Here is a 24,045-nt window from a genome sequence, read left to right as displayed (position 1 = left end):
GCTACAAATCTGCACTGATGTTTGTTTATTATTTTAGAGACTTTTGAGATTCCTAAAAGTGGTAATGTTGCAAAATGTGTAGAACTAGAGTCTGTTTTAAAAGTAGATACTCTCTCTAAATTATCTGATTTGGCATGAAGATAGACAAACATTGACTGGAAAAAATACTCCACTTCTGAAGGAAGGATACTTACATATATTATACTGTATTCATAATCCTGTTTTGAAAAGCAAAGCAGAATTTCAGTTCCATGTATTATTTCAGTTGGAGGTAACTAAGCTATGTAAGTTGTCAGTAACACTGACTTTAGGCTAAGGTGACTCCCCTCATTAAGAATCTGCCTCTGTGCTTTTATTGGCTTTTAGTGATCAGCCTGGGTAAGGACTAATAATCTTTAGAAGCTGGAGAATTTGTACAGCTTGTGGGAAAGATGTGTAGACAAACTCATCAATTAAAAAGAAAAAAATAATTTTCTGTCAGTCTCAGTGGGATCAATGTATCTCTGTCAGCACAATCTCCATCTGCTGCTGTTCTACAAATGTGACTGTATTTGTATACCTTCAGGCAAACCAAGCAAAGCATTGTTATGTGCAATAATAAATTCAAGTTTTGAACTCTACGGCATGTTATTCTGGTCTAAAGGACAGTACCCGGAGCAGTGAGACCCCTTTGATTGTAAAATTGATTACATGCAGAGACTTGGGAAAATTATGTAGTGGTTGTAGCTGTCACTGGATGGACTCTGGGATGTTTGCTTTTGGTGGGAACGAAAAAAAGGAGCATATTGCTCTGAAAGCCTTGCTGAGTATATTACTTGGGAAGTCTGTGCACTAGAGGTTTGAAGCTGGAAAAGAGAGGAAGGGAAGCATGAATGGGTGCAAGATCTACAACTGCACTGAGGCTTTAGTTGGGCTTCCCTGGTGTTAAGGAAAGGGAGCTCTTGCAATGGAATGGCCGAGCAATCACGCTGTCCTTGGGTCCAGCCGGACCTGTATTCACTTTTGTCAGTCTTCCTTTTGTATTCGTTTAATAACCAGTTGCATTGTTAATGGGCAAGGACTGGTTGTTTTTTATAAGACACTTTTTTGTTTCTTTTAAACTAGAAAGATGAAAACTACAGAAGCCTACCACGAGATACTAGTAGCTGGTCTAACCAGTTTCAGAGAGAAAATGCTCGTTCATCGTTAAGTGCCAGTCATCCCATGGTGGACAAGTGGCTGGAGAGGCAAGAACAGGTAATATATATGTGTATATATATATATTACTTTATCAATCTAATCTTTATGCTACTCCAAGCTATTACAAAGAAGTGTATTCTTATGTGATACAGACTCTCTAAGCATGATAGAAGCACCAGCAGTCTGCTGACTAAATATATATGGAATTCCTCTTGCTTCCAAAAAAACCTGCATTAAGATTGAAATGGACACCTGCAAATTATTTTTTTTTTTTAGTCAAAAACATATTTATATAGTATGTGGAGTGCTGCTGTTCTTCACAACTGATATCAACATGGTTATTTTAATTAGTATTATTTTGATAAACATTTTGCCATTGAAATCTAATAATGTTCCTACAGAGTAGCCATATGTGAGTCAGTTTTGACACTGCACTTTTAAATGCTTGTTGCTCTAAACATCAAAATATATTAATTATAAATCTGAAGACTGTAAGACTGTTATCATATTTATTTAGTGTACATTTATACTGCTTTTGATCTTGGGCTTTTTTGAGACACTAAGTAGTTCCAAGTTATGGTTTGTTTGGTGGGGTTTTTTTGTGTATTTTTTTTTTTTTAATTTTGTATTTATTAATAAACTGGTAGTCATAGAGGTTTAAAGTTCTGAAATTGAAATTACCTAGCAGTCACTTTATATCTCTGTGTATGTCTGAAATTTTTCAAAGGTATGATGAAAATCATCTTTACTATGGAAATTGGAAATACAAGAGGAAGCCCAGAGTAGTGCATATGTAGAATTATTACCTCATTTTTCTTCTTTATACAATGTGACATGAAAACATTGAATTTTTGCATTGAACAAAATGTACAAATTTTGTATTTTACAGCAATAGGACATAAAACTGTAATTTGCTTTATATAGAAGAGCTTCAAAATGAAATTTGCTATTTGACACGTCCTAAGCTTTCTTCCACTGTACCTTGTGAATGGAGGGGAAGGTTTAGAATCTAACACTGGGCTGGTGTCCTGGGACTACTCTCCTTCACTCACAACTTCCATAACAATATTTGAAGTGCAGCATTGCCAAATCATAGCATACTCCAAACATTCTTCATTAAACCCCATTTTTAGTTCAAAAGAAGCTTAAATAACCTCACAGAATATTAAAATAAACCAACTAACCCCCCCTCAAATGTGAGCTATTAGCTGTTTTTATGTCTTGTAATTACCTGCAAAGTAATTTAAAATTATGTGTTTTATGAGAAAAATTCTGTCTTTGGTCCTTGTATTCCTTCCTCTGCACATTTAATGATAGTGTTCTTTGCATTGCTATTTTTCTCTAAGAAGATATAGAGTTAGTGCAGATGAAGTTGGCTCCTGTCTCTGTATCAGCCTGTGCTGAAATGGAAAGTCAGTGCCCAGATTTGAAGGCATCTCCTGTGACAGTTCTGCTTGTTGATGTTTTCGAGGCATAATTTCCATGCGTCATTAGATTTGCACTGTGGCAGTTAATGAAACTGTTGCCTCAGCAAAAGAAGTTGAATTAGAAACCTTAATAGCGATCATCTTATAAAATGCCAGATACATGAAATTTTAATATATGATATTTCATATTAAACTTTATGTTGATTTCAGTGTCCAAACAGCTTAACTAGTTAATTTATTCCCCAATTAGGTAAATAATTGGGCAGTAGTGGTAGTCTGGAAGCATATTCGTTACGAGAGTTAACTGGTTGCCGTTTGAAATTGCAAATATCATGTTTCTTTGAAGCAAGTTTTATGCATTTTGGCTTTGTTTGTTTGTAGTGGTGGTTTTTTTGAGAGGGATAGGGTTCATTCTTTGGATGTGTTAATGATTCTGCAAGTACCTGGAAGACCAGGATCCTTTTGTGATTTCATATCAGCGGGATAATTAATTAGAGTGAAACCTGTTTAGCAGGATATGCACAGGAGAAGAAAGTCTGTTGCGAGAATGGGATGCATCATAGGGAAGAAAAGAAGGGCCTGGCAGGGGATGGAGTAGCTGCAGACAGAGATATTCTTTCACTCTTTTTGGGGGTTTAAACTTTAATATCTTTTTCAGTATCCTCTGTGGGATTTTGTTTCCCACTGGTTAAGCCTTTCACTTCTGAGAAGGGTAAACTCAGGCAAGGAGGTTGCAATCTGGCATAATCAATTAATTTAGCAACTTCCAGTCATGTTCCCATGTGCTGGACTGGTCTGTGCACCCTGCCAGTACGTGCAGAAGGAACAGCAGACAGCAGGTCTGGCACCAAGGGTAAGCCAGCAACAGTGCCAAGAAACCTCTAGGGCAGAACTCATTGCAGATACCAGGGGTATTAATAGTCCTGGTCTAAGCTGCCTTTATGGCTCTTTAGAGGCAGTAGTAGTAAACACTGGATTCATCTTGCAGACTCCAGAGGCTTGTTGTTGGATGAAAGCTCTTCTGGCTCTTCTGGGTTGAATTAGTTGCCTCCTCTCTTCCTTTTGAATATAAGGCAAAAAAGAATTCCAAGGTGATATTTTTCACCTTCTAGCATACATGAACATTCATTGGAATTGCCCTTTGAATGAAGGCGTGCTGTGCCAAAGAAGTACAATTATTTTTGTGTGGACAACACCTCATTTCCTATAAACAATCTATTTGCTAAATTTCCTATGTAGCAAAGTGTAATTCTGCAGCATCACATCTAGTTCTACAGACAAAACTTTAAGATATATTGTTTGTAAGAAATCAACTGCTGTAGCAGGACTGAAAAGTGCACAGAATTAGATATGTTCAAGTAGGTGTTAGAGAAATAGTTCTCTAAACTTGTCTGGGTTTAATGCCTAAAAATGGAGGAACGTATGAAGCCCGTTAAAATTCCTGGCAGTAATTGCTTTTGCTCATATCTATTGTGCTTTAGTCAGGCTCTGCGAAATTAGAGTGATACATCAAAGAAATGGGAAAGATTAATTCTGCTTTCTGAGTCCTTTAAGGTATTCTGATTGTGTATCCTGGTTAGCTATATCTGTGTAGCAATTGTTCCCAGTTCGTTCCAGAGCCCTCTGGTTTTCCACAGGGCAAATGATCCATGTATTTCTCGGAAACTTCCTATTTCTCAAACTTGTGATGTAAGTTATATGAAACTCTTTACCAAAGAATCATTTCACCTCTGTGAAGCCAAAAATACAAATAGAGTTTCAGAATACAGTTAGAAAGGTAGGGATTGTTAAGGGACTTTTTACAAGGACATATAGTGATAGGACAAGGGGGAATGGGGAGAGTAGGTTTACATTAAATATAAGGAAGAAATTCTTCACTATGAGGACAGTGAGGCACTGAAAGAAGTTGTTCAGAGAAGTTGTGGATGCCTCAAGCCTGGAAGTGTTCAAGGCCAGGTTGGATGGGGCTCTGAGCAGGCTGATCTAGTGAGAGATGTTCCTTTCCATGGCAGGGGGGTTGGAACTAAATGATCTTTAAGGTCCCTTCCAAACTAAACCATTCTGTGATTCTGTGATTGTATTTTTTACTCTTTCACTCAATTATTTTATTAATTCTCTCTTACAGATTGTCAAGTACTAGGAAAAAAATTGCAATCTTTAATTTGATTCCGAAATATCCTTAAAAAAAAAAGAAAAAGTTGCTTCTTATTCTTCACCTTGCCCTCCATAACACCTTCTTTTTCCCCACAGCAACCAAACTTTGAGGAATAGTTGAAAAATCTTATTTTCTCTGAAATGTATTCATATATATGGTAATCTCACTTTTATTTGAGAAGTCTTTTTTCCCCTCAGCTCACCTCAAGACTTGCTTGGGCCCTGATCAAATCTGGACTCATGCTGTTTCATACCAGGGAGACATGAAAGGGAATGCATGAAAGTGTTAAAGTTTTCACCGGTTCCCCAAGTTTAAGTACACAAAAAAGTTCTCTCAGGTGGTCATTTTAGTTTCATTAGTTAAATATTGGAACTGGCAGCAATCAATCAGTATAGTCCTTGCTCTGCTGGCAAGGCCTGTTTTGCAGAAGGATTAAGAGCACCTGGCTGTGCTGTGGGCTGGGAAGGGGAGTGAGGACAGCAGGAGAGGGAAATCCTAAAGCAGCTTAAATATGAAGCAGTTGATCAGATTTGCAAATACAGAGAGTTTGGTTAGTTAAAGCTATATGTAAATGTAGGTACATATCTGTATATTATGTATTTGGTATTTATCTGTCAGTTCATGAAAGCAAGGTAGGAGACAGAGTAAAATTTCATGGTTATTACTGAAGAATAGATCTGATTGCTAAGTTCACAGTAGCTTTTGGTATCTAGCAACAGCCAGAGATTAGAGCAACTCAAATGTATTCTAAAATGGAAAGAGAAGCTGGTTACTACTGCTGTCTTCTTGTTCAGAAATGTGCTGTATGGAGCACTTCCTGTAAGTTATTCTTGTTCATGACATCTGTCCATAGTAATCTGGTACAGTTTCTGTGGATCCTGTTGCAACAGGATCAGACATGGAAGTAGCATATGGTCTTGTGTCTCCAGCTGTAGAGTACCTGCCTTCAGATTGTATTTTCAGCAAAATAAGGCCTGCTTTTAATATGATTGAATATACTCTCTTAAAACATTTGGATACTATAAATTAATGCATTTCAGCACTGTCAGTTGAAAAGAAAAGATCAGAGCTTCAGAGGTAGGTTGTTGAATTTAAACCACTAATTTCCTGTATATTCTCATGTTCCAGGTTATCTATATTGTCAAATTTTTCATTTAACAACAAACCCCCTGTTTCTGTTTTATGCCTAACATAAAAAGAAGGCAGAAAAGCAACTCATTTATTTTCTTTATTTCTAAATGTATCATAGTGGTACAGCTAATGAATATAAATATTTTTGTTTTCACTGACGTACCTCTTTTGTGTTTCTCCTTGTCTGACAAGTTTTTTTTGCCTTTTTTTCCTAGATTTTATTATGCCTATAACTACAGTAGAAGGGTCTGCAAATTCTCTGTTTTATGGCTTGAAGATGGGGAGACTCAGGGGTGGAGGCTCTTCTTATCTCAAACTCCGCACGCACAAGGGTTGAAACTGCAGTAAAAATTATTGTCATTAGTAAGGAGTTGTGCTTTAAGATTTGGAAAAGGGATTAGCTAGGCTTCAGTTGGAGGAATCATTTTTAACTGGTTATCCATTATTCTCTGTGCCAGCGTAGAGTCTATTGCTTTCCTCTCTCTCCAAGTACATACCCTTTATAATTTATCTCTTGTGATAACAACCTTAATGAACATAGAACCATGACAGCATATAAATTATAAAATACAAAGACGATTTTAGAGCTTGTCATATTCCTTGTGAAGGATTTCCATCACAAAGGTAGAGATATGCATGTGTTCAAAGGTCTAGATGTAATGCAGAGAGCTGTCTCTTTTGGGGGTTCTTCAGTGGACATCTCATATGAAAGGCAGGGGATGTGTGAGTGTAGCCAAATGGCTACCCAGGGTTTGTGAAACTAGGCAAGACCACTCTGAGGCTGATCATGGGAAAAGTGTTACCAGTTAGTGAACAAGGCCTTGGCTCATATGGTTTGCTTGTTTCTGGCTTGGCACCTAACTTGATATTAAATAATTGGACACAGTTTTAACTATGGGCAGTTAGAAGCAGTGACCAGTGCATTGGTAGAGGATTCACGTAAGGTTTATGTTAGTCAAAGTATTGAATGGAAGACCTCAAGGTGTCCCTGCAAGTTCAGTCTCCCCTGTGCCATATCCAATTGCAAATGCAGGTTTTTTACTACTTGAGATGGGTTCTTGGTCCTGTAATCACACTGACTTCACTCTGTCAACACCCTGTGTGCTACAGCACTTGCTCCTTCTGGCTTTTGTACTATAAAGATGGCAAAAAACTTGATTGGGCCCAAGAATATTTTCAATTAGCCAGTGCTTCCACAAGTAGTTAGGTATTGACCACTCCCTTTATTTCTTTATATTGGCAAGATGTTAACTACTTCAGTGTAGGGGCTCCAATGCTCAGATGAAATGTAAACTGTGAAGTGCTGGCTCCACTCAACACAAAGAGAGGCAGTGACATCCCAGGAAGGATACAGGTTGAATATATCTCTGAGACAGCCAAATGCCCTGTCTGGCTGCCAGAAGAGCACCTTGACTTCTTGGTGGTCTTTTTCTCCTTTTTTTCTCCTTTTTTTCTCCTTTTTTGCTTTGACTGATCACCCCTACAGAATATTTTGCACATGCAATGTGGTCAAAATGCCTACACAATTTCTAATAGCCTTTGATTTCCAATAAGACTGTTGTGGTTTTGTGGTATCACTGTATCTGTACGTGATCACAATTAAGTGATTATCGTGTAGATTTGTCTCAGTGTTTTACCTGTGTTGCATTTATTATTATTAGATTAGAAAAAATACTATGTATGATGAACTCCAAAATGAGAAACCTGTATTTCAGTGATTATGATGTGAGTACCTACAAAAAAATATCCAAACTCCTATTGTGTAGTACTGGACTCTAGATCTGCATCAAGTTGAGGCATGCATTAGCTGAGCTGGGTCACTTCCAGGATGGACCCTGCTGAACTGCTTACAGTGGATGAGGCTCTAGTGGTGGTTAGGAACCCAGTTCCCACAGACACATCTTGATCTGGGAGACTTGCTGGAGCTGATTGTGTGTTACATGTCAGAATGCTTAAAAGCAGGCATGGGAGGGTAAAACAAGCTCTTATAATGGCCATGTAAGTTCTCTCTTTCTGTATTTATGATTTCTCCTTTTAAGGTTAAAATTTTTACCATGTGTTTCTGTGGAGAGAATCAGAATCACAGGCCTTTTCTAGGTATAAATCTGACTTTGGATCTAACTTGGTTCAGATCCAGATTTCTAAATCTGAACACGACTTCCATATTTAAAGCCATTTGATTTTGAAGTCCTAACTTGATCTTTTCCTGATTTTTATGTAGACTGATAATTTCTACACCCTTAGAAGAGTTGTCATGTCTCCTGAAGTCAGAAGAATAAATGTGTTTTTCTGTATAAATCTTAGATGTGAATATGTTAATACACACATTTGTTAAATATTCTCTAAATGTTTATGTATAACCACAGAAACAAAGAAGCCTTAAAGACTTATCTTTATGCTGAATGCATCGGTATGTACAGAGACAGAATCAAATGTGAAATTTAGAAGTCTGTGCACTTTTATAGAAAATGGACATTTGTGGACACAACCGTAATTGTATATTTTGGAAAGAGATGACTCTTCTTATTTGTCTTGGAGTCATGAACAGATTTGAAGTTGTTTTTCAGTGCTGAGGGTTTCAGTTTATATGAGGTAGGAGGTTGGAATAAACAGCTTTATTGCTTGGGGACAGCTGTAGTGGTGATGGTTTTATAAACAATGTTTCATGCTGGCATCTATCTTGTTCTCCTTTCAAAAATAATATGTCATTTCATATGGTGTATTAAATAGGTGAGACAGTTTGAAGGCTACAGTCTACTTTCAGTTATATGCTGCTGTGTAGATATGAATTCAGTGGCAGAATGTAACTCCATATGTGTCCACATTAAAAAAAACCAAAAACAACCCAAAGCAAGAAAAGGCAATTTTATGAAAATACTCATGGATTTTAATTATTATAGAAAAAGACATGCATCATGTTCAGGTGTGCATATCCTCACACTCAAACACTCTCACTCTCATAGATGTACAAGTATAAGCAGGCAGATGATGGACTGGTCTGAAATTTAAAGAATCAACAACACACGCTGGAAGCCACCTGGTCATCTGGTCCAACCTTTTGTGGGAAAGAGAGTCTTAGTGAGACTACCCTAGCACCTTTTCTAATCCTGTCCTGAACACCTCCAGTGATAGATACTCTACCATGTCCCAGGGGAGATTCTTCTAGTGACTGATTTTTCTCATAATTAAAAAATAAAAAAATAAAAAATTCATTCCTATATTAAGATGAAACCTTTCCTGTTGCAACTTGTACCTGTAGCCCCTTGTCTTCTCCATGTGTCTCTCTGTAAAGAGAGAGCCTCCATCCTCTTTGTAGCCACCTTTTAAGTGGCATAGTGTGATGAGGTCCCCCTGAGCCTTCTCTTCTCCAAGGAGTAAAGAACTTACTCCTTCAGTCTTTCTTCACAATGCTGGCTTTCCCAGCCTTTAATCACCTTCATGGCCCTCCTTTGGACCCCCTTCAGTCTGTCCTTGTCTTTTGTGAACTGTGGTGGCCAGAACCCGACAAGTACTCTAGGTGCAGCCTGACAAGCGCTGAATGGAGTGAGATGATCACAACTCTGTCTCTGGTACTGTCTGCTAGAAGACCCACTCTATTCTGCAGAAACTTTCTTAAAAGTGTTGGCAAATGTGAAAGGCATTTTATAACTCGCTAGTAACCATACACTGCTATTTTCCTGCCCTTTTGGACCAAACTATTTAAATAATCCTATTGTTATGGTAATTTATGGTAATAAATCTAGAATACCAACAATATAAGTAATACTCTCTTAAATGGCAGGGAGATGCTGTAGGAAGCTTTATATTAGTTATTGCTTTTAGTTTTTTTACTTTTTTCTAAATATTGTGCAGAACAATACTATCTCTGGTTTTTTAGACCACTGTCTGTCCATGGCAACAGATCAGAAAGGGACATCTGAAAATCCATTAATGGGTCTGGAAAAGCATTTCATCAAAGGATGTATCCGATCTTCCTTTCCTTCTTTTAGGAACTTGTTTTCTTTCTTCATGCTATGAAAAACATTTATCTTCTCATGTATTTACTTTTTAGTCCAGATGTACATAATGTATCACCACTACTAAAATGCTCTGTTTTCATAATGTGCTTGTTGCTGCTACTGTGCCATGTCAAAGGCTCTGGTGGGAACGTGGTAGGATTTAGTCCAGCACAGGCTGGCTCGTGGTGGTGACGGTCAGTGGTGCTGCAGCTTCCCCTCTGCACAGGTCCTGGGGGCTGTGCACAGCCCTGCCTGCCTGGAAGAGAGGGGGAAAGGTGGCCCTGAGATGGCAGAGCGAGCAGCACTGAGCAGGAGCTGCAATTATGGCATGCCAAAGCAATGCAGAAGTGAAATACATTAGTAAAATTAAAATTTGTCCTCATTCCCTCGGTGGGTAATACAGTTAATGAAAATAGATCTAACCAAATTAAGATAATTTATTTCATTAGTTTACGGCACTGTAAAACTTTTCAGGGCAGTACAGCCCTTCGGTACAAACCTGAAATAGATGCAGCTCCACTATTCACTTCAAAGAGCACAAAGGTTAAAACTTTTAAGTGTATTAAAGCAATTCTGTTAATTGTGTCTATAGAGGATTCTCCTTTGCCCTTGGTAAAGTATTCTTGATTTAAAATTCACATTATGCTCGTTCTGGATTCTAGCCTTTTAACCAAAGTGTAAATATGTGATTACTTGTATCTTTGAGGCTTAAAAAGAAATTATGCATTTTTGCTTCAGAAGGTGGTACTGGTAGCACACGGTATTGCTATTTTACCTTTTTTCCCTATTGTTTCATGTTCCTATCTTCTCTGTTCTACCTTTATATCCTATGTACCTGCTTTGTGGTTTCTAATAAAGGTTGCTACAGAGCAGTAGCCAATTCTTTGGAAGGAATGAGGTTGTATCTCTACACTCCATCTCCTTACATCCCTTCCCTGTTTTGTTTTTTGCAGTCTTGATGCTCTTTGTGTTCTATCAGGAAGACACCATTCAAAATTAGAAAGTTATCCCAAATGCTGTGGGTTTTTTTCACAGAATCACAGAATGGCTGGGGTTGGAAGAGACGTCTGGAAATCATCTGGTCCAACCCCCTGCTAAAGCAGATTCCTCTAGAGCAGGTTGCACATGATCCTATCCAGGCAGGTTTTGAATATCTCCAGAGAAGGAGACTCTACAGCCTCTCTGGGCAGCCTGCTCCAGTGCTCTGTCACCCTCAAAGTAAAATATTATTTTCTTATTCCTTTCAAATTATAAGAAAACCAAAAATTGGTAAATTGCTTGGTTTTGTTGCCAAACCAAGCCTTTATAAGTCTGCATTGGAAGTCACAGTTCACATTAATTTAATTTTCAGTTAACTTAATTCACATTGTAGAATTTTCTTGACTTGAAATAGAAAATTAACTGCCTTTTTGGTTGTTTTTAATACTCTGATTTTCTTCTTGATACAATTTTTCTTCTAAATGGCTTATGTTACTTATTTTAAAGAAATATTTATATTATTAATTTGTAGTGGAAGCTTTAGTCCTTTCTATACGAAAATAGAACAACTTATCTGGACAGAAACATGAATGTGAGAACTCTTCACTTCTCACTGTAGTATTTAGGGGAGATTCAGGTAAATTACTGCTGAGTCCTGCAAGTCAGTTAATTCCAAGCAGAACAGAAATAAAGACAAAATGGTTATTTTGGGCAAGGTAAAAAGATTTTATCTGACTGAGAAACCTATCTTTATCTAATATATAGAATAATAGCAGGATGATTTTTGTATTTTTTTTCTTTCTGTGAATTACAAATTGTGAAGAAAGTGCTTTCAGAAAAGGGCCAAGTTTGTCCTTTCAGTTGTGGAAGTGATAGGTGATTTATCTTCCATTGGTGGAAATAGAAAAGATGCTTATTCTTTAAAATCCTGTGTGGACAGGTCATTTTAATGACATGGTTGCACTTTGCTATAAATAGGAATGATACTGTGTAACTTAGAGTTAATAACTGAGTTATGTGGAAGTAATTTGTCTGGGTTTTTGTTTTATTTTGGGTTTTAAATTTGATCTCGATTTTATTGCTTAAGTACGAGCATTTCATTATCGAATGTAGTACTCTTCGGCTGTATTAAGTGGTTACTGTAATTTATAGGATACTTTGAGAAATGTCATGATTCTGATGAAGCGACACAGCAAGATTTAGAGAGTATGGCAACTGAGTGAATGGAATTATGTAATATGACCTAGTTGATGCGATATACCATGAGATATTAATTTATTTCCTTAGTATAACTGGGCAAGAAAAGAAAATAATAGACCAGATAATAGACCAGCCCTGCCAATTCATGCACTGAAAATAAGTCCATTCTAAGTTGGTCTTGACACTACTTGGAGTTGCATATGAAATGGTCAAATTAGTATCAAGGGCCAGGGAGGGGGCGAGCAGGGAGAATAGGAATTAAGTTGGTTAGGAAATCAGGATGTACAAAGAAATTAGTTACTTCTGTATGCGTCACATACCAAACAGAAAAAAACAATAATACCTGTGGGGTTTTTGTTAAATACTTTTATTTGATCTGATTTAATAAATAATTAGGGTTTCCAAAAGACCAACAACTAACTGCCAGCTGCACTGATAAGACATTTTGCTGAATCCCTGTGCCGAAGAAAGAACAGTGGTGTGTAACTGATGCAGTTATTCTGGTTAAGGGAGGTTCCATACTAAGGATACACAGAATTAAAGTGAATACAGCACAACTAGTGGTTCCATGAAGAAACAATTGATTGGATAAACTAAAAAGTTTCTATAATAAACCACTGGAAAGATTTTACTTTTGAAATAAATACTACTTTTAATTTTGATCTCTTGAATATGGTATTTTAAGAATCAGAATTGTTGCCCAGATTCCATATTAAGGTATTACTCACTTTCATGACAGCTACATGTGATTACTTTAACTTCATTTGGATTGAAATTTTTTCTACTTCTTTTTTCAGCCTAGAAATGACTATTTATGAATTTGAGAAAAATCAGTTGGCTATTATTACTTTAGCACATTTGCCATTGAAAATATTGCTTGTTTTCACAGTTTAAAAATCCGTGTTGAGTGCAACATACATACAAAACTATTTCTAAAATGGGGCAGAAAAAAATTATCCTTTTGCCTGTATATTGCAGACATTTTTATAGACTGTAGAATAAACACATGAAGAGTGAGGTACCCAGTATGATCAAAACCTCTGGATCTCTTATTCTTCAGAATACTAGGCAGGAAGCCAGCGTTCAATCGCTTTGATTCAAAGCTTAATTTCCTCTTCCTTTTGGATATTCTCATTTGTCTTCAAAAATCTTTACTTTCCTAATGTGCAGGAATTCATGATTGCTTATAATTTCAGCTCATTTATCCAAAGCATAGACTAAATTAAATGTCCCAAAAGAAAGCGACCATATCTGTGAGCATCTCTGTTTAAAATTATTGAAAGTCGCATTGAGTATTCCATCATGCCATTTTTATTTATCTTGATTTTCTAGGCAATAATTGTTACAACAAAGCACAGATTTCATAAGGCAAGCCCATCAGTATTTCTTCCTTGTAGTTACACTTCACCACTATAGCTTTCTCTTCATGAAAACTCTTTTAACTCATCCTCTTATCAAAACTGATGGATTTTGCTGGTGACTTGAAGGTCGATAAAATTGTTCTCTGTGCAAAAGAAATATCTTATAATATTCAGTAGGATAGTGTGTATTGTAGCATTCTGGGTAGGTGAAATTAATGTGGCTCAAGGACTGACAATTTTTCCCTGAACTAACAAATGTCAGTCTTAGTGAAAAGTGGGTAGGAGGCACTTCAGCTCCATACCACTGTGTCAGGGTACAGCAGAAAATACTGGGTAGGAAATGTGTAGGGGGAAAAAAGTTATTATATTAGAATCAGTTTGAACCCACATATCTACCTACCGTTGCAATGCAGCTCACTAATGACTTTTTTAATTTTATGGCTTCTTGAGTCTGACATGCTTTGTGCATGTAAGAATGAGAGGAGGCGCAGTTGAGGAGTTGTGCCCTCCCATGGTGGCCCCTGGGGATTTGAGCACACTGGTGTCAGGCAGGCTTTGACTTGCTTTGCTCCAAAGCCAAACCTCAGGAACCCTGGGCGAAACCAGAGCAGTGCTTGCATCTGCAGTGTGCAGCTGGGACTCTGTTTTGGGTGGTGGGAGTAACACCGAAACCGCCCCTCGGGCTGTTTGAACAGGGCAAACAGCAACTACTGGAGCTCTGCTGGCTCTGCTACCTGGGTGTCCTGGTGAGAAATGGTACCTCTCTGGATCATCTCAGCTTGGAGACTCTACAAAAGACAAAATTTATTTGATTCATGACAGTATCTTTGTTTGCCAGTTAACATACAGCAAACTTTCACATTCATTTTTATAGTTCAGCTTAGTTACTGCTCATCAATATACACATTAGAGTTAAATAAAGTACATGAATATACTTGTTTATATACTTGAAATACAGAACAATTCATAAACTACCCACTTTTAGGAACAGTATTTTAAAGTGCTGTCATTGATGACACATATATATAAATATAGAGTATCTATATGTTTAAATGTGTCTATATATAACTCCTAAAACTTTCTGGCAGATGTTTTTCATGTAACTGTTTTTTTTTAAGTATGTTCATGTTGTGGAGTTCTCAGTCATCTTCCTGATGTTATGATTATCCTGGTAGCTCAGTAATTGTTTTAGAGGAGAAAGTACCCAGTGTAAATTTCTGCACACTGGAAGTGGTAATAAATAAACATAATTTTGTTTTCTTTGAATTTGACTTTGTTTTTTAGCCCCCCCAAAAAGTAGTTGTCCTTATGTTATGTCTACAGTTAGCCTGAAATTATGGTGATGGTCTAAGATGCTGGGTCTGTTCAATCACTCATAGTAGCATCAATTGAACTAATTTAACAATCTGGAAAATTGGTCTTACATAATGTGTTTTAAAAGTACTATTAATAATTATTCATTTCAAGTTTGGATTCTAAGAAGATGTTTCAGGAAAGGCTGAACTTCAAACATATATGTACTACACATCAGTTTCTCAATTTTCAAATCTTGGATTATTTTTTTTCCCTGTTTTAATACCAGTAGTCTAAATTGGGATAGTTTTAGGTAATTGTGGTTATTAAAATCAAGGAGACCCCTAAATACGGGGTCAACAACCTTTACCAACACAGAATCTGGGAAGCACAGCCTTGCTTGCATCTGGAGTGAGAAACCTGAATATTGTTTCAAGAAGGAATGTTTCAGAAATGCTCAAATAACCAGTTCCTGCTCAGTCCTATAGTATTATAAGTCTGTAAATGGATTCTTCCAGTCTCCTCTCTTATCTCATTTACACAGTTAATTTTTTCTTTTTTTTTTTTTTTTTCTGAAGACATTAATTTCACAGTGTTGGATAGTTTAATTTTCTTCCCTTCTATTTTAGTAGACTGGCAGAGCAGATATCACCATCTCTGACACATCATTTTTTCTCTGTACAGTACAGTGTACTTTGGGGCTCTAGCACAGCAGTAGACTGGCCCAGGATTCACAATCTGGGATTATTATCTTTGTGTATCCTCAAGGAGTAATATTTTAAAGTCACTACATCTGTTGGTACTTAAGAGAATGATTTTTACGTTTAATTTTTGCCAGTTTTTACCATCTGTGTGTCTGTTTTTTGGCTTCTTGCTTTAATTTTTCACTTTAATTTCTCAGTTGCACTGGGATTGCTTTCTCTTTCTCACACATGCTCTTTTTGAGTCATCCGTGAACTTGTATTAAAAAAAAAGAAATTATTTACAGCAGTTGCATAGTAAAATTCTTGGCCTTCACATTTTGGATTTTTTTAATGATCTCTTTATATCGAGTCTCCTAGTAAATGCACGTCATTTTTGGAAGTGAAGTAACTTATTAGACTTTGTTTAAGTTTTAAAAAATTAGTTTGGATTAAATTGAAGCATTTTGGCGGGAAAAGCTAGCTTGATCACATTAAACACATTCTAGTCTTTCATACTAATTTAGTTTTTAATGCCCAAGAGGGAATAATTTTCTTGAGAAATCTGTGTTATAATCATAAACAGACATAATTCAGTAATTTTCTCATGAAACATTGGCTGAAGTTTTGGCACTAACGACTTGAAGCTCACACAAGCAGGAAGGTTTTTGTTTAAATTCCAAGAAAAATACTAATGAAATATATTAAAATAGAAACAAAATATACATTCAGTGTGTTGCAGGCTGTTTTCAATAAAAATGATGTATCTTCATCAGTTGAATAAATGTCTCATGAATTCAGGCATGTTCTAGCATTTCAAGAATGTTCTAGTAGTACTTGAAGTAACTTTCTCTGCTATCCTTGAAAAGTTTTTTACAAAAAGTTACGTTGTGCAAATAAATTTTTAACGTATGAGGATTACTGTACACATCTATCAAATGTTTTGCTTCTGTATGTGTTTGTGAGTATTGAAAACTCCACTGCTGCTCTGATCTTTTTCTTGACTTACATATTTTGCTTCTCACTAAAATATAATACATTCCTTAAGGTTGGATTTAGTGGCTTTTTAAAAGCATGTTGGTTTTTTTTAGCCTCTTTCAAATATTTTGTAACTGAGATTTTTAGAGTTTATAGTTACTTTCTGGTGTACTTGTTAGCTTATAGTTGATTTTCAAATCAGAATATGGACTTGCTTCCTTTTTATTGATCTTTCTTCCTCCCTTGGTTTCTAAAGAATAGTTTTGTGTAGTGCTGCACAAAACACTGAGTAAGAATTACATTAAAATACAAGCACTAGCAGATGAAAACATGTTCCTTTTGGAATATATGGCTTCTATAATCTGTAGTGTCCCCCTTTGTGTGGGCTGCTTTGCATTGTTAACAATATGGTAGAGTATCAAAAGCCCAAAACAATAAATACTTTGTTCACTTGAGAAACATTTTTTGACAGGAACCATTGCTGTGAACTTCCAAGGAGTAGAATTAGTTATATTCTCTCCTGTCTGCCTATGCCTCTAGTTTTTCCTAAAAATACTTTTTACTGTGTTATAAAACTGGGAGATCATGGTGGTTTTTCACCCAGGTGTTTGAGCTTTCATTCCCACTCAATTCTCGCTGTGTTTTATTGGAAACTTTTTTGTTTTGGAGTAAGAGGAGTGTTAGTGTCTCATTTTAAATTATCAGTTATCATTATAAAAACTTAGTGGGATTTACCAGTTTTACTAGTACAGGTTCAAACCATATTTGAGTGGTACTGGGAATGATTTGAATTCCATTTTTCAAAAATTCCAAAATTGTCGCCAGCTTTAAGGATTTTATTACTACCAACTTTAACTTCCCAATTTCCGAACAAATACTCTGTTATGGTATGTGAAGAGGAGAACTGAGTGAGCAAACCAGTATACATTTTCCAGTGTACTGAGAGATGTGCATGTGTTAGTACTCTGTAATAACATGGAATTGATTTCGAGTTGATAATATGTAATGAAGAGACTGCTGATCATTTGTTATCCCGTGGCTTGACTCTTAAAAATTTCTCTGTTTCCGTTTGGAAGTATAAATTAAGAATTAGAAGTAGGATGCTTTCAGTACTATGGTTTATTGTCTGTAGGGCTACTTAGTGCCAGTGGAAATGGTCACATTTGCTGTCTTTTTTTCTTGTCTCCCACATGGAAAGCAATGGAGCTGTAATACCGTGACGGCAGAACCATGTGTGCATTGGTCTTTCCATAGTGTCGCTTTACTTTGAACTGAGGGAATTCAAGCAGTATTAAGTGTTCCAAATGGAATGATGAGAGCAATCCATCCATTTCCAGCATCATCCTCTCTGAACTGGAGCCTTGTGCCTACCTTGAATCTGAACTAACTGTCTAAATCTAAGGATAACCTATATTTGAATGCCAGACAGTTGTGCTTTACTATATATTTTAAAAGACTGGTGGGAATCTAGATGTAAACTTTTGTCTTAGGTAGTTTCCCAGCTGACTGGTATGTTGAATTAAATGAGAATAGTAAGGGCTGGTTCAATTCATTTCCATTCCTTGCATCTCAGTCATTTTCTGCAACGACGCATAAGGATTGATTGCCATAGCAACAGTGTTTTAGCTTGTACTACTGTGAATGTGGTTAATGATAATAGAATTATCTAGTCATTTAAAATCCTGTTATATTATTAGGTCATCTGAACCATCCTCTTGCTATGTATTGAGTTATTCCCTGTAGCCTATCTTGTAGTTCTTTGTCCATGCTGCTTTTACATGTGTTGAGCAGTGGGGATTCTGCTTCTTCCCTTGGGAGACTTTCACAATCTGATGTATCACCCCATTAAGGATTTTTTTCTGATATTTAGCCTCATTTCACCTCCTTTCTTCCAGCTACATGGATTTGTACCTCATGGAAGTTCTGTTCTGATCCCTTCCTTATCCAGCATTTGCAATTAATCCTTCTTATTTACCTGCATCAGAATATAACAGCTCAGTATTTGTGCATTTCAGGATTTTCTCATAGGGAAAAGCAGGTTTATAAATAAATCATCTCTTCTTCTTCTTCTTGACTGCTTCATTTTGATAGGAAAGTCCCTTAGTACTCAGCTACTATTTAGATCACCTGAACTGCACAGACAAAAAGCTTCCAACTTGCCAGTCCCTAACTACCTTCACTTCAGCACATACACCACTGGATTGCTGATTCCTGTGTGTGCATCTGTGCCTTGCTCTGTCTGTTGTCTGTAGTAGTCTGTGCTGAGTGGGAAGATGTAGTTTTTTTCTCATAAAACTGGAGAGGTGTTCCTTAACCCTTGCCACAAGTCAGCAGAAGTAACCTCTCAGCCTGTCCTTTTGTATGGCCACAGTAGACTTGGATGTGCATAGATATCTCTGCTCCCCTCCACATACACAGGTCGTACACTTTACCCTCTGGAAGTTTACTATGTTTCTAAATTCTTTCTACCCACATCATTTTTCTACCATGATGAGAAATATTTTCCAGTCATGTCCAAGGAGACATACAAGTGGAAATGTAGTTGTCTGCTCCATGTCAGGCATTTCAAACTCTGTGCTATATGCAGGTTAGCAAGACCAGGAATTAGGTTAAAAGAAATAAAAGAAAGTACTTTTCCATATAGTTGGGCTGTGGGTTAGCTGTTGATACATTGTGTAGTTGGCACACTCTGTGTCTTCTTTCTCCGGTGTTGTGGAGTTGGTAAATAAGACAGAAGAGTATTGTCATCCTTCCAGTAATCTGTTGTTCTCACTGCTACTTATGCTTTTTGACTAATTTTCTTCATTAATATTTGATGTTATACAGTTGCCCATTTATTTTGTTTTTATTCATCTACGGTACAAATAAGTACATATTACATTAATATTCATCCATACTTACCCCAAGAGGGCAGAAGACTGGGAATTGCTATTTGAAATTACTTTTAGAGCTAAATTTGCTGCAAAAATATTGATGCTGCAGTAAAACCTGGATATATTAAATATACCTCAATATTATCACAGACTAATTCTTTAATTTATGGTTATTTTTACTGTGTTGTTTTTTTTTTTTTTTTTTCTGAGAGGTGCTACTTTTTCCAAGATTCTTCCCTTTGAAGTTTAGACTAGATGGCATTTCTCAGAATTTTTTATCTTACATTAATTCACATTTCAGTTTCCTCAGTCACCAGGCTTCACAGTCTGCCACTGTGCTTTAGTAAAGTCTCGCAAAGCTCATTGATCATGTTTTAAGAGATTGTTTTACACCTAAGCTGTGTTTTGCTGGCAAATTTCATCACTTTATTTTTAACTTACTCTTCCAGATTATTAATTCCTTAGGGAACATTATCTTACCGTCCATCCCTTTGGAAAGTATCAGCTTTTCTGTTTTAAAGATTGTTTTAATGTTCTTTTGTTTCTGTGTAGATATACACTCTTGTTTTTTGCTCACTGTTGCCTTCAACCTGTTTGTATGCAAAGAGAGAAAGACAAGTGCATTTCATTCATTTTAAGGATTCCTCTTGCCTACGTTGTCTAGAATGCATGTGTGCAAGATATTTCTTTAAGTTTTCTTGTTTGTTTTTATTTTAATCAAACTGAAAAATGATTATAAGTGTAAATATTAAGGAATCATTCTGAGCCTGTAAGTAGCTGAGAACAGACCACACAAAAGAAAAGAGTGGGGAATCTGCTAATTATAGTAAATGAAAATAACAAGTTTTAAACTCACCTGTTTTGTTTCTCCCCATATTTTCTTCAAATCATATAATTCTGTGAGAACACCATCAGCTTTATTAATCTCAGTGAGAAACAACAGCCTTTGTCACAGAATTTTCTGATTTTTTTAAAATAAATTGGTTTTCTCTTTATACTGAATCAGTTTTAATACAAGATACAGTAACCTTTATCTTTTTTCAATGGTTCACTCTCTGGTTCATTCTTCTAGTTCTGTGATGATAAAGCAGCTGATTTTCTACTTCCCATCTAGCCAGAAGTATTGGCAGGCCAGTAGTGTCCTTGCACTGGCCTCTGCAAGAGCCAGAGCTGACCATAACAAGGTGCTGGGGTACCCCAAGTAGTTAGTCTGAAATTTAATGTATCCTATGAAACTGGAAAGTAGAAGATCCTGCCTAGGGATGCATAGAAAGAAACTCTCAGTGCAGCTTGATTTCTGAAGTCACTTCTTACTGAAACCCCAGCACTTGCTTGTTCTTCAGGTTACTTCAAGCTTTCCTTTAATAGTTTGAAGAAAAAAGCTTCAGAATGGGAAGGTAATAATGCTTGCTTTCCTTTGGTTTCCCAGAAAGTATTTTTTTTTCCAGGCTCAGAAAATAAGTTTGATTAGTTAAAACAAAATAAACATTTCTTCAATGAGGTCTTAGACTGGACTAACTTAATTGATTGGCTCATCTGGGATTCAAGTGTGATTTATGGGAAATTGATAACAAGCTCCGGCACATTTCAAAGCCCTCAACCTGGCTTTAGCTAGCTTATAACCAATTAAGTGGCAGCTAAGAAAACCTTATGTCAAAATCATAATGTTTAAATGTGGGGTTTAGCAGTGTCTATATTCTTTTAATCATAATTGACAAAAGTTGTTCTGATTCCTTGTCGAATTTTGTTCACAAAAATGCTGTTAACTTTAAAAGACTGTTTATGTAGACATCTATGCATAAAGGGCTATGACATTTTGATGAAGACAAGGACTTGGTGCATGCTTCTCTAATGCATATCTGACTCCCATATTTTCACCTTTTTTTGGGGTGGAATGGCTGAAGAGAAATTCAGCCACAAGACAGGTAGATTTTTTCCTTCTGTTTATGCATCTTAGCTTTTACTGCATTCAAGAAATAGCATTTAAAAGTGTAGTTGTGCCTCCATCTAAATTTGGTCTCCTCTAAGGTGGTCAAGTTTGAGTAATTTGTATGAAGTTGTTTAGGTAACTGCTTATGTGGTGACAAATGAAATTCTGCTATAGATTAGAAACTGGCAGGGAGAAAAACAAATTATGGAAAATAGGTCAGCAAAGGCAAGAGGGATTTATTCCTGGAAGGCTTGCTCATTTTTGAAGAGGGGGATTGCTGAGATAGCAACTTCAGTGAACAAGACACGTTTATTTAGATTAGTTGAAAATAGGTAGGATTTTGAAGGAGGTGATAAAAGAGGGATGAGATTGGACATAGAACAGTGCAAGTTACTGAATGCTGAAATGAATGCCTTGAGCTGTGTGTGAAACCGCAGATGAGCCGTATCCTTTCAAACACTGGTCTGAGGCCACAGCGTCAGAGACATTTTAAGTCATCTCTGCTGCTGAAAGAAGCAGTCCTGGCCATGCTTGTTTCCTCCCTTGTGCCTCCCTAAGCTTTTATGAGGCTGTTAATTAGACTGAACTGGACCAGCCTGGGAAATGTAACCAATTAAAATTGTTTTTATTAAACATTAATTTTAATTTAGATCTTTTGTATAATGATACAAATGCTTGAATAAACTGAAAGGAGAAGGTGGACAGAGGAATCCAGTGCCAAACATGACCATCTGGGGATGGGAAAAGATGAGACTACCTCTTTCAACAACCACATTTGTGGTTTGTGCTGTCCTTGCAGGATAATGAAATGCCAGGCTGAGGTGCTATTATGGGCTGCAGGATGGAAGTAGAATTGCTTGGAAATACTGCACCACCATCACATGTGCTGAATTCAGTCCCAGCTGCTTTGAGTTGCTGTGGAAAAGAAAGGGAAAGAATCATAATTGGAAATAAGGTCTCTGAGAAGTTTAAAAAGAATTAATTTTATTGCAGAGTTAGGGTCTCTTCTGCTGCAACAAATGGCAATAAATGAGTTATTTCTTTAAATGCCTTCTTTTTTTGTGTAACTTGCAGATAGCTTGCAGAATGCTTCTGGCACTGTGGTTCTAGCAATTGTGTGATGTCCTACACTTTGTTCCTCAGTACATTTTAAACAAAGAGGTCATCTTTGGTGGTCCCTAGATAGCTTAGTGAGCTGGTGCTAATGAAGTTGGTCTGTTGATTGTGTTATGTCACATGTCATGTAAGAGTTTTGCATTACAACGAGCACATGTGTTGGTGCAGGCTCAGGACCAAACTGCTCCCAGGGAATAGGTGCTTTTCCCAGCCTCTCTCCACCTGGGGGTGATGGGGCCTGTGGTACTGGGTCTGCTGCCCTGAACAGGTACTGTCTGCAGTGATGGGTCTAGAGATTTCTGATGTTTTCAGAAATATGCTTAGTGCTATTTTATTTTTGAAGTGCTGTTTTAGCTTCTGGCCTTTTTGGTCGAGTTCAGGACCACATGCAAATATTTTACATTTTTCTCAAAGTAAGGCTTTGTTTATCTCAGAGACATCACTCAAAACTGAAAGCATCTAAGGCTGGAGAAGAACTCAAAAATATGGAAAGAAATCTTTGGTGCTTCAGTTTCCTCAAATAAATAGTTTGGAGAATAACCTCTAATCTTCTTCCTGAGGGTGCAGTGCAGCTAAAGTAATTATTGTCCATGAAGTGCTTTTGCCATACTGTGCTGGAGGGCACTACAGAAGTACTGAGTAGTATATATTTTAAATTTGATTTAATGCTTTTGATTAAAAAATGAATAAAATTGTCATAGACCAGATTGTAACCCTGTAGGCACTTGGAATGAAGCATTTGTAAATGAAGCATTTACTGAGAAGTTTGAAATTGTTTTTCATGTTGATTTCAACAAAACAAATTGAGCAAAGAACAATGAAAAATGCTATAGTATTTTCTGTTATTAAAATGGTGAATTTGTTTGGTGCCTAAGGTAAAATCCATGTTGTGCAAAAGACCAAAAAAGAAAATTCTACAACATAACAGGGAAACTCAATTGAAGCAATTTTAGTGGAGTTTCTCAGTGAAGGATGACATGGAAAAAAAAAGTGGAATGGAATTCAGCAAAAGAGAAGTAAAAGAGGAACCTGCAAAGTGTTAAAATCTTATCACTCAAAATTACACAGAAGCTGAGAGCAGGCTTGGGTGACTTGTGCCTCAAGGGTTCTGCATCACTGTCACAGTGCTGGGGCTCCCTTTGGGGCCTTCCTCCTCTGGGACTTGGGGCCAAGACCTTGCATGGTTTTGTTCTTTTAGAGGATGCAGGGCCAAAACTGTAAGAATTAACTTTAAGATGTGCAAGTCAGGGATCCCTTAGCTCAGGTGTGTTTGTCCATCTGTGTGGTGTGTAACACAAAAGACCTTTTGGAACAGATATGTAGGTGTTTTTACTTTTTATCAGTATGAATATAAATGTAAAAGTCAAAAGCTGAAGCTATATGCTAGCAAATCCTAGCAAAGTGGAGATAAATCACTTATGAATTTTTAATGAGAGGTTTAAATGAGAGGAAACCCATGGACTTTTCTTTAGGAAGATGATAAAACAGTATAATATCAGTGGAATTGATATTTATATTGATATATATATTGATATATATTAACTCAGCAAGTTTGCCAATGACACCAAGCTGTGTGGATGGAAGGGATGCCATCCTGGGCAGGCAGGAGGGATGGGCACCTGCAAACCTCATGAAGTTCAACAAGACCAAGTGCAAGGTCCAGCACTTGGACTGGGACAATCCCAAGCACAAATACAGGCTGAGTGGAGAATGGATTGAGAGCAGCCCTGAGGAGATGGACTTGGG

At 36.9% G+C, this 24,045-nt stretch overlaps 1 protein-coding gene across 13 annotated transcripts in view; it reads left to right on the top strand.

Annotated features, from left to right (window-relative positions):
- PARD3 (par-3 family cell polarity regulator) overlaps positions 1 to 24,045 on the top strand; it is a 432,225-nt gene that overhangs the window by 176,805 nt on the left and 231,375 nt on the right. For 10 of the 13 annotated variants that reach the window (XM_029961730.1, XM_029961725.1, XM_029961724.1 and 7 more), the window contains one exon: positions 1,105 to 1,236. The exons of the other annotated variants lie outside the window; for them this stretch is intronic. In XM_029961730.1, the coding sequence (XP_029817590.1) occupies positions 1,105 to 1,236 (132 nt within the window). The remainder of the gene's footprint in view (positions 1 to 1,104; positions 1,237 to 24,045) is intronic. 13 annotated transcript variants of the gene reach the window in all.

This window comes from Manacus vitellinus, unplaced genomic scaffold (assembly GCF_001715985.3).
Source record: "Manacus vitellinus isolate BGI_N305 unplaced genomic scaffold, ASM171598v3 scaffold_3_pilon, whole genome shotgun sequence".
Classification (NCBI taxonomy): Eukaryota; Metazoa; Chordata; class Aves; order Passeriformes; family Pipridae; genus Manacus; species Manacus vitellinus.
The sequence above is the reverse complement of the archived record's forward strand: the minus strand, read 5'-3'. Positions and strand labels throughout refer to the sequence as shown.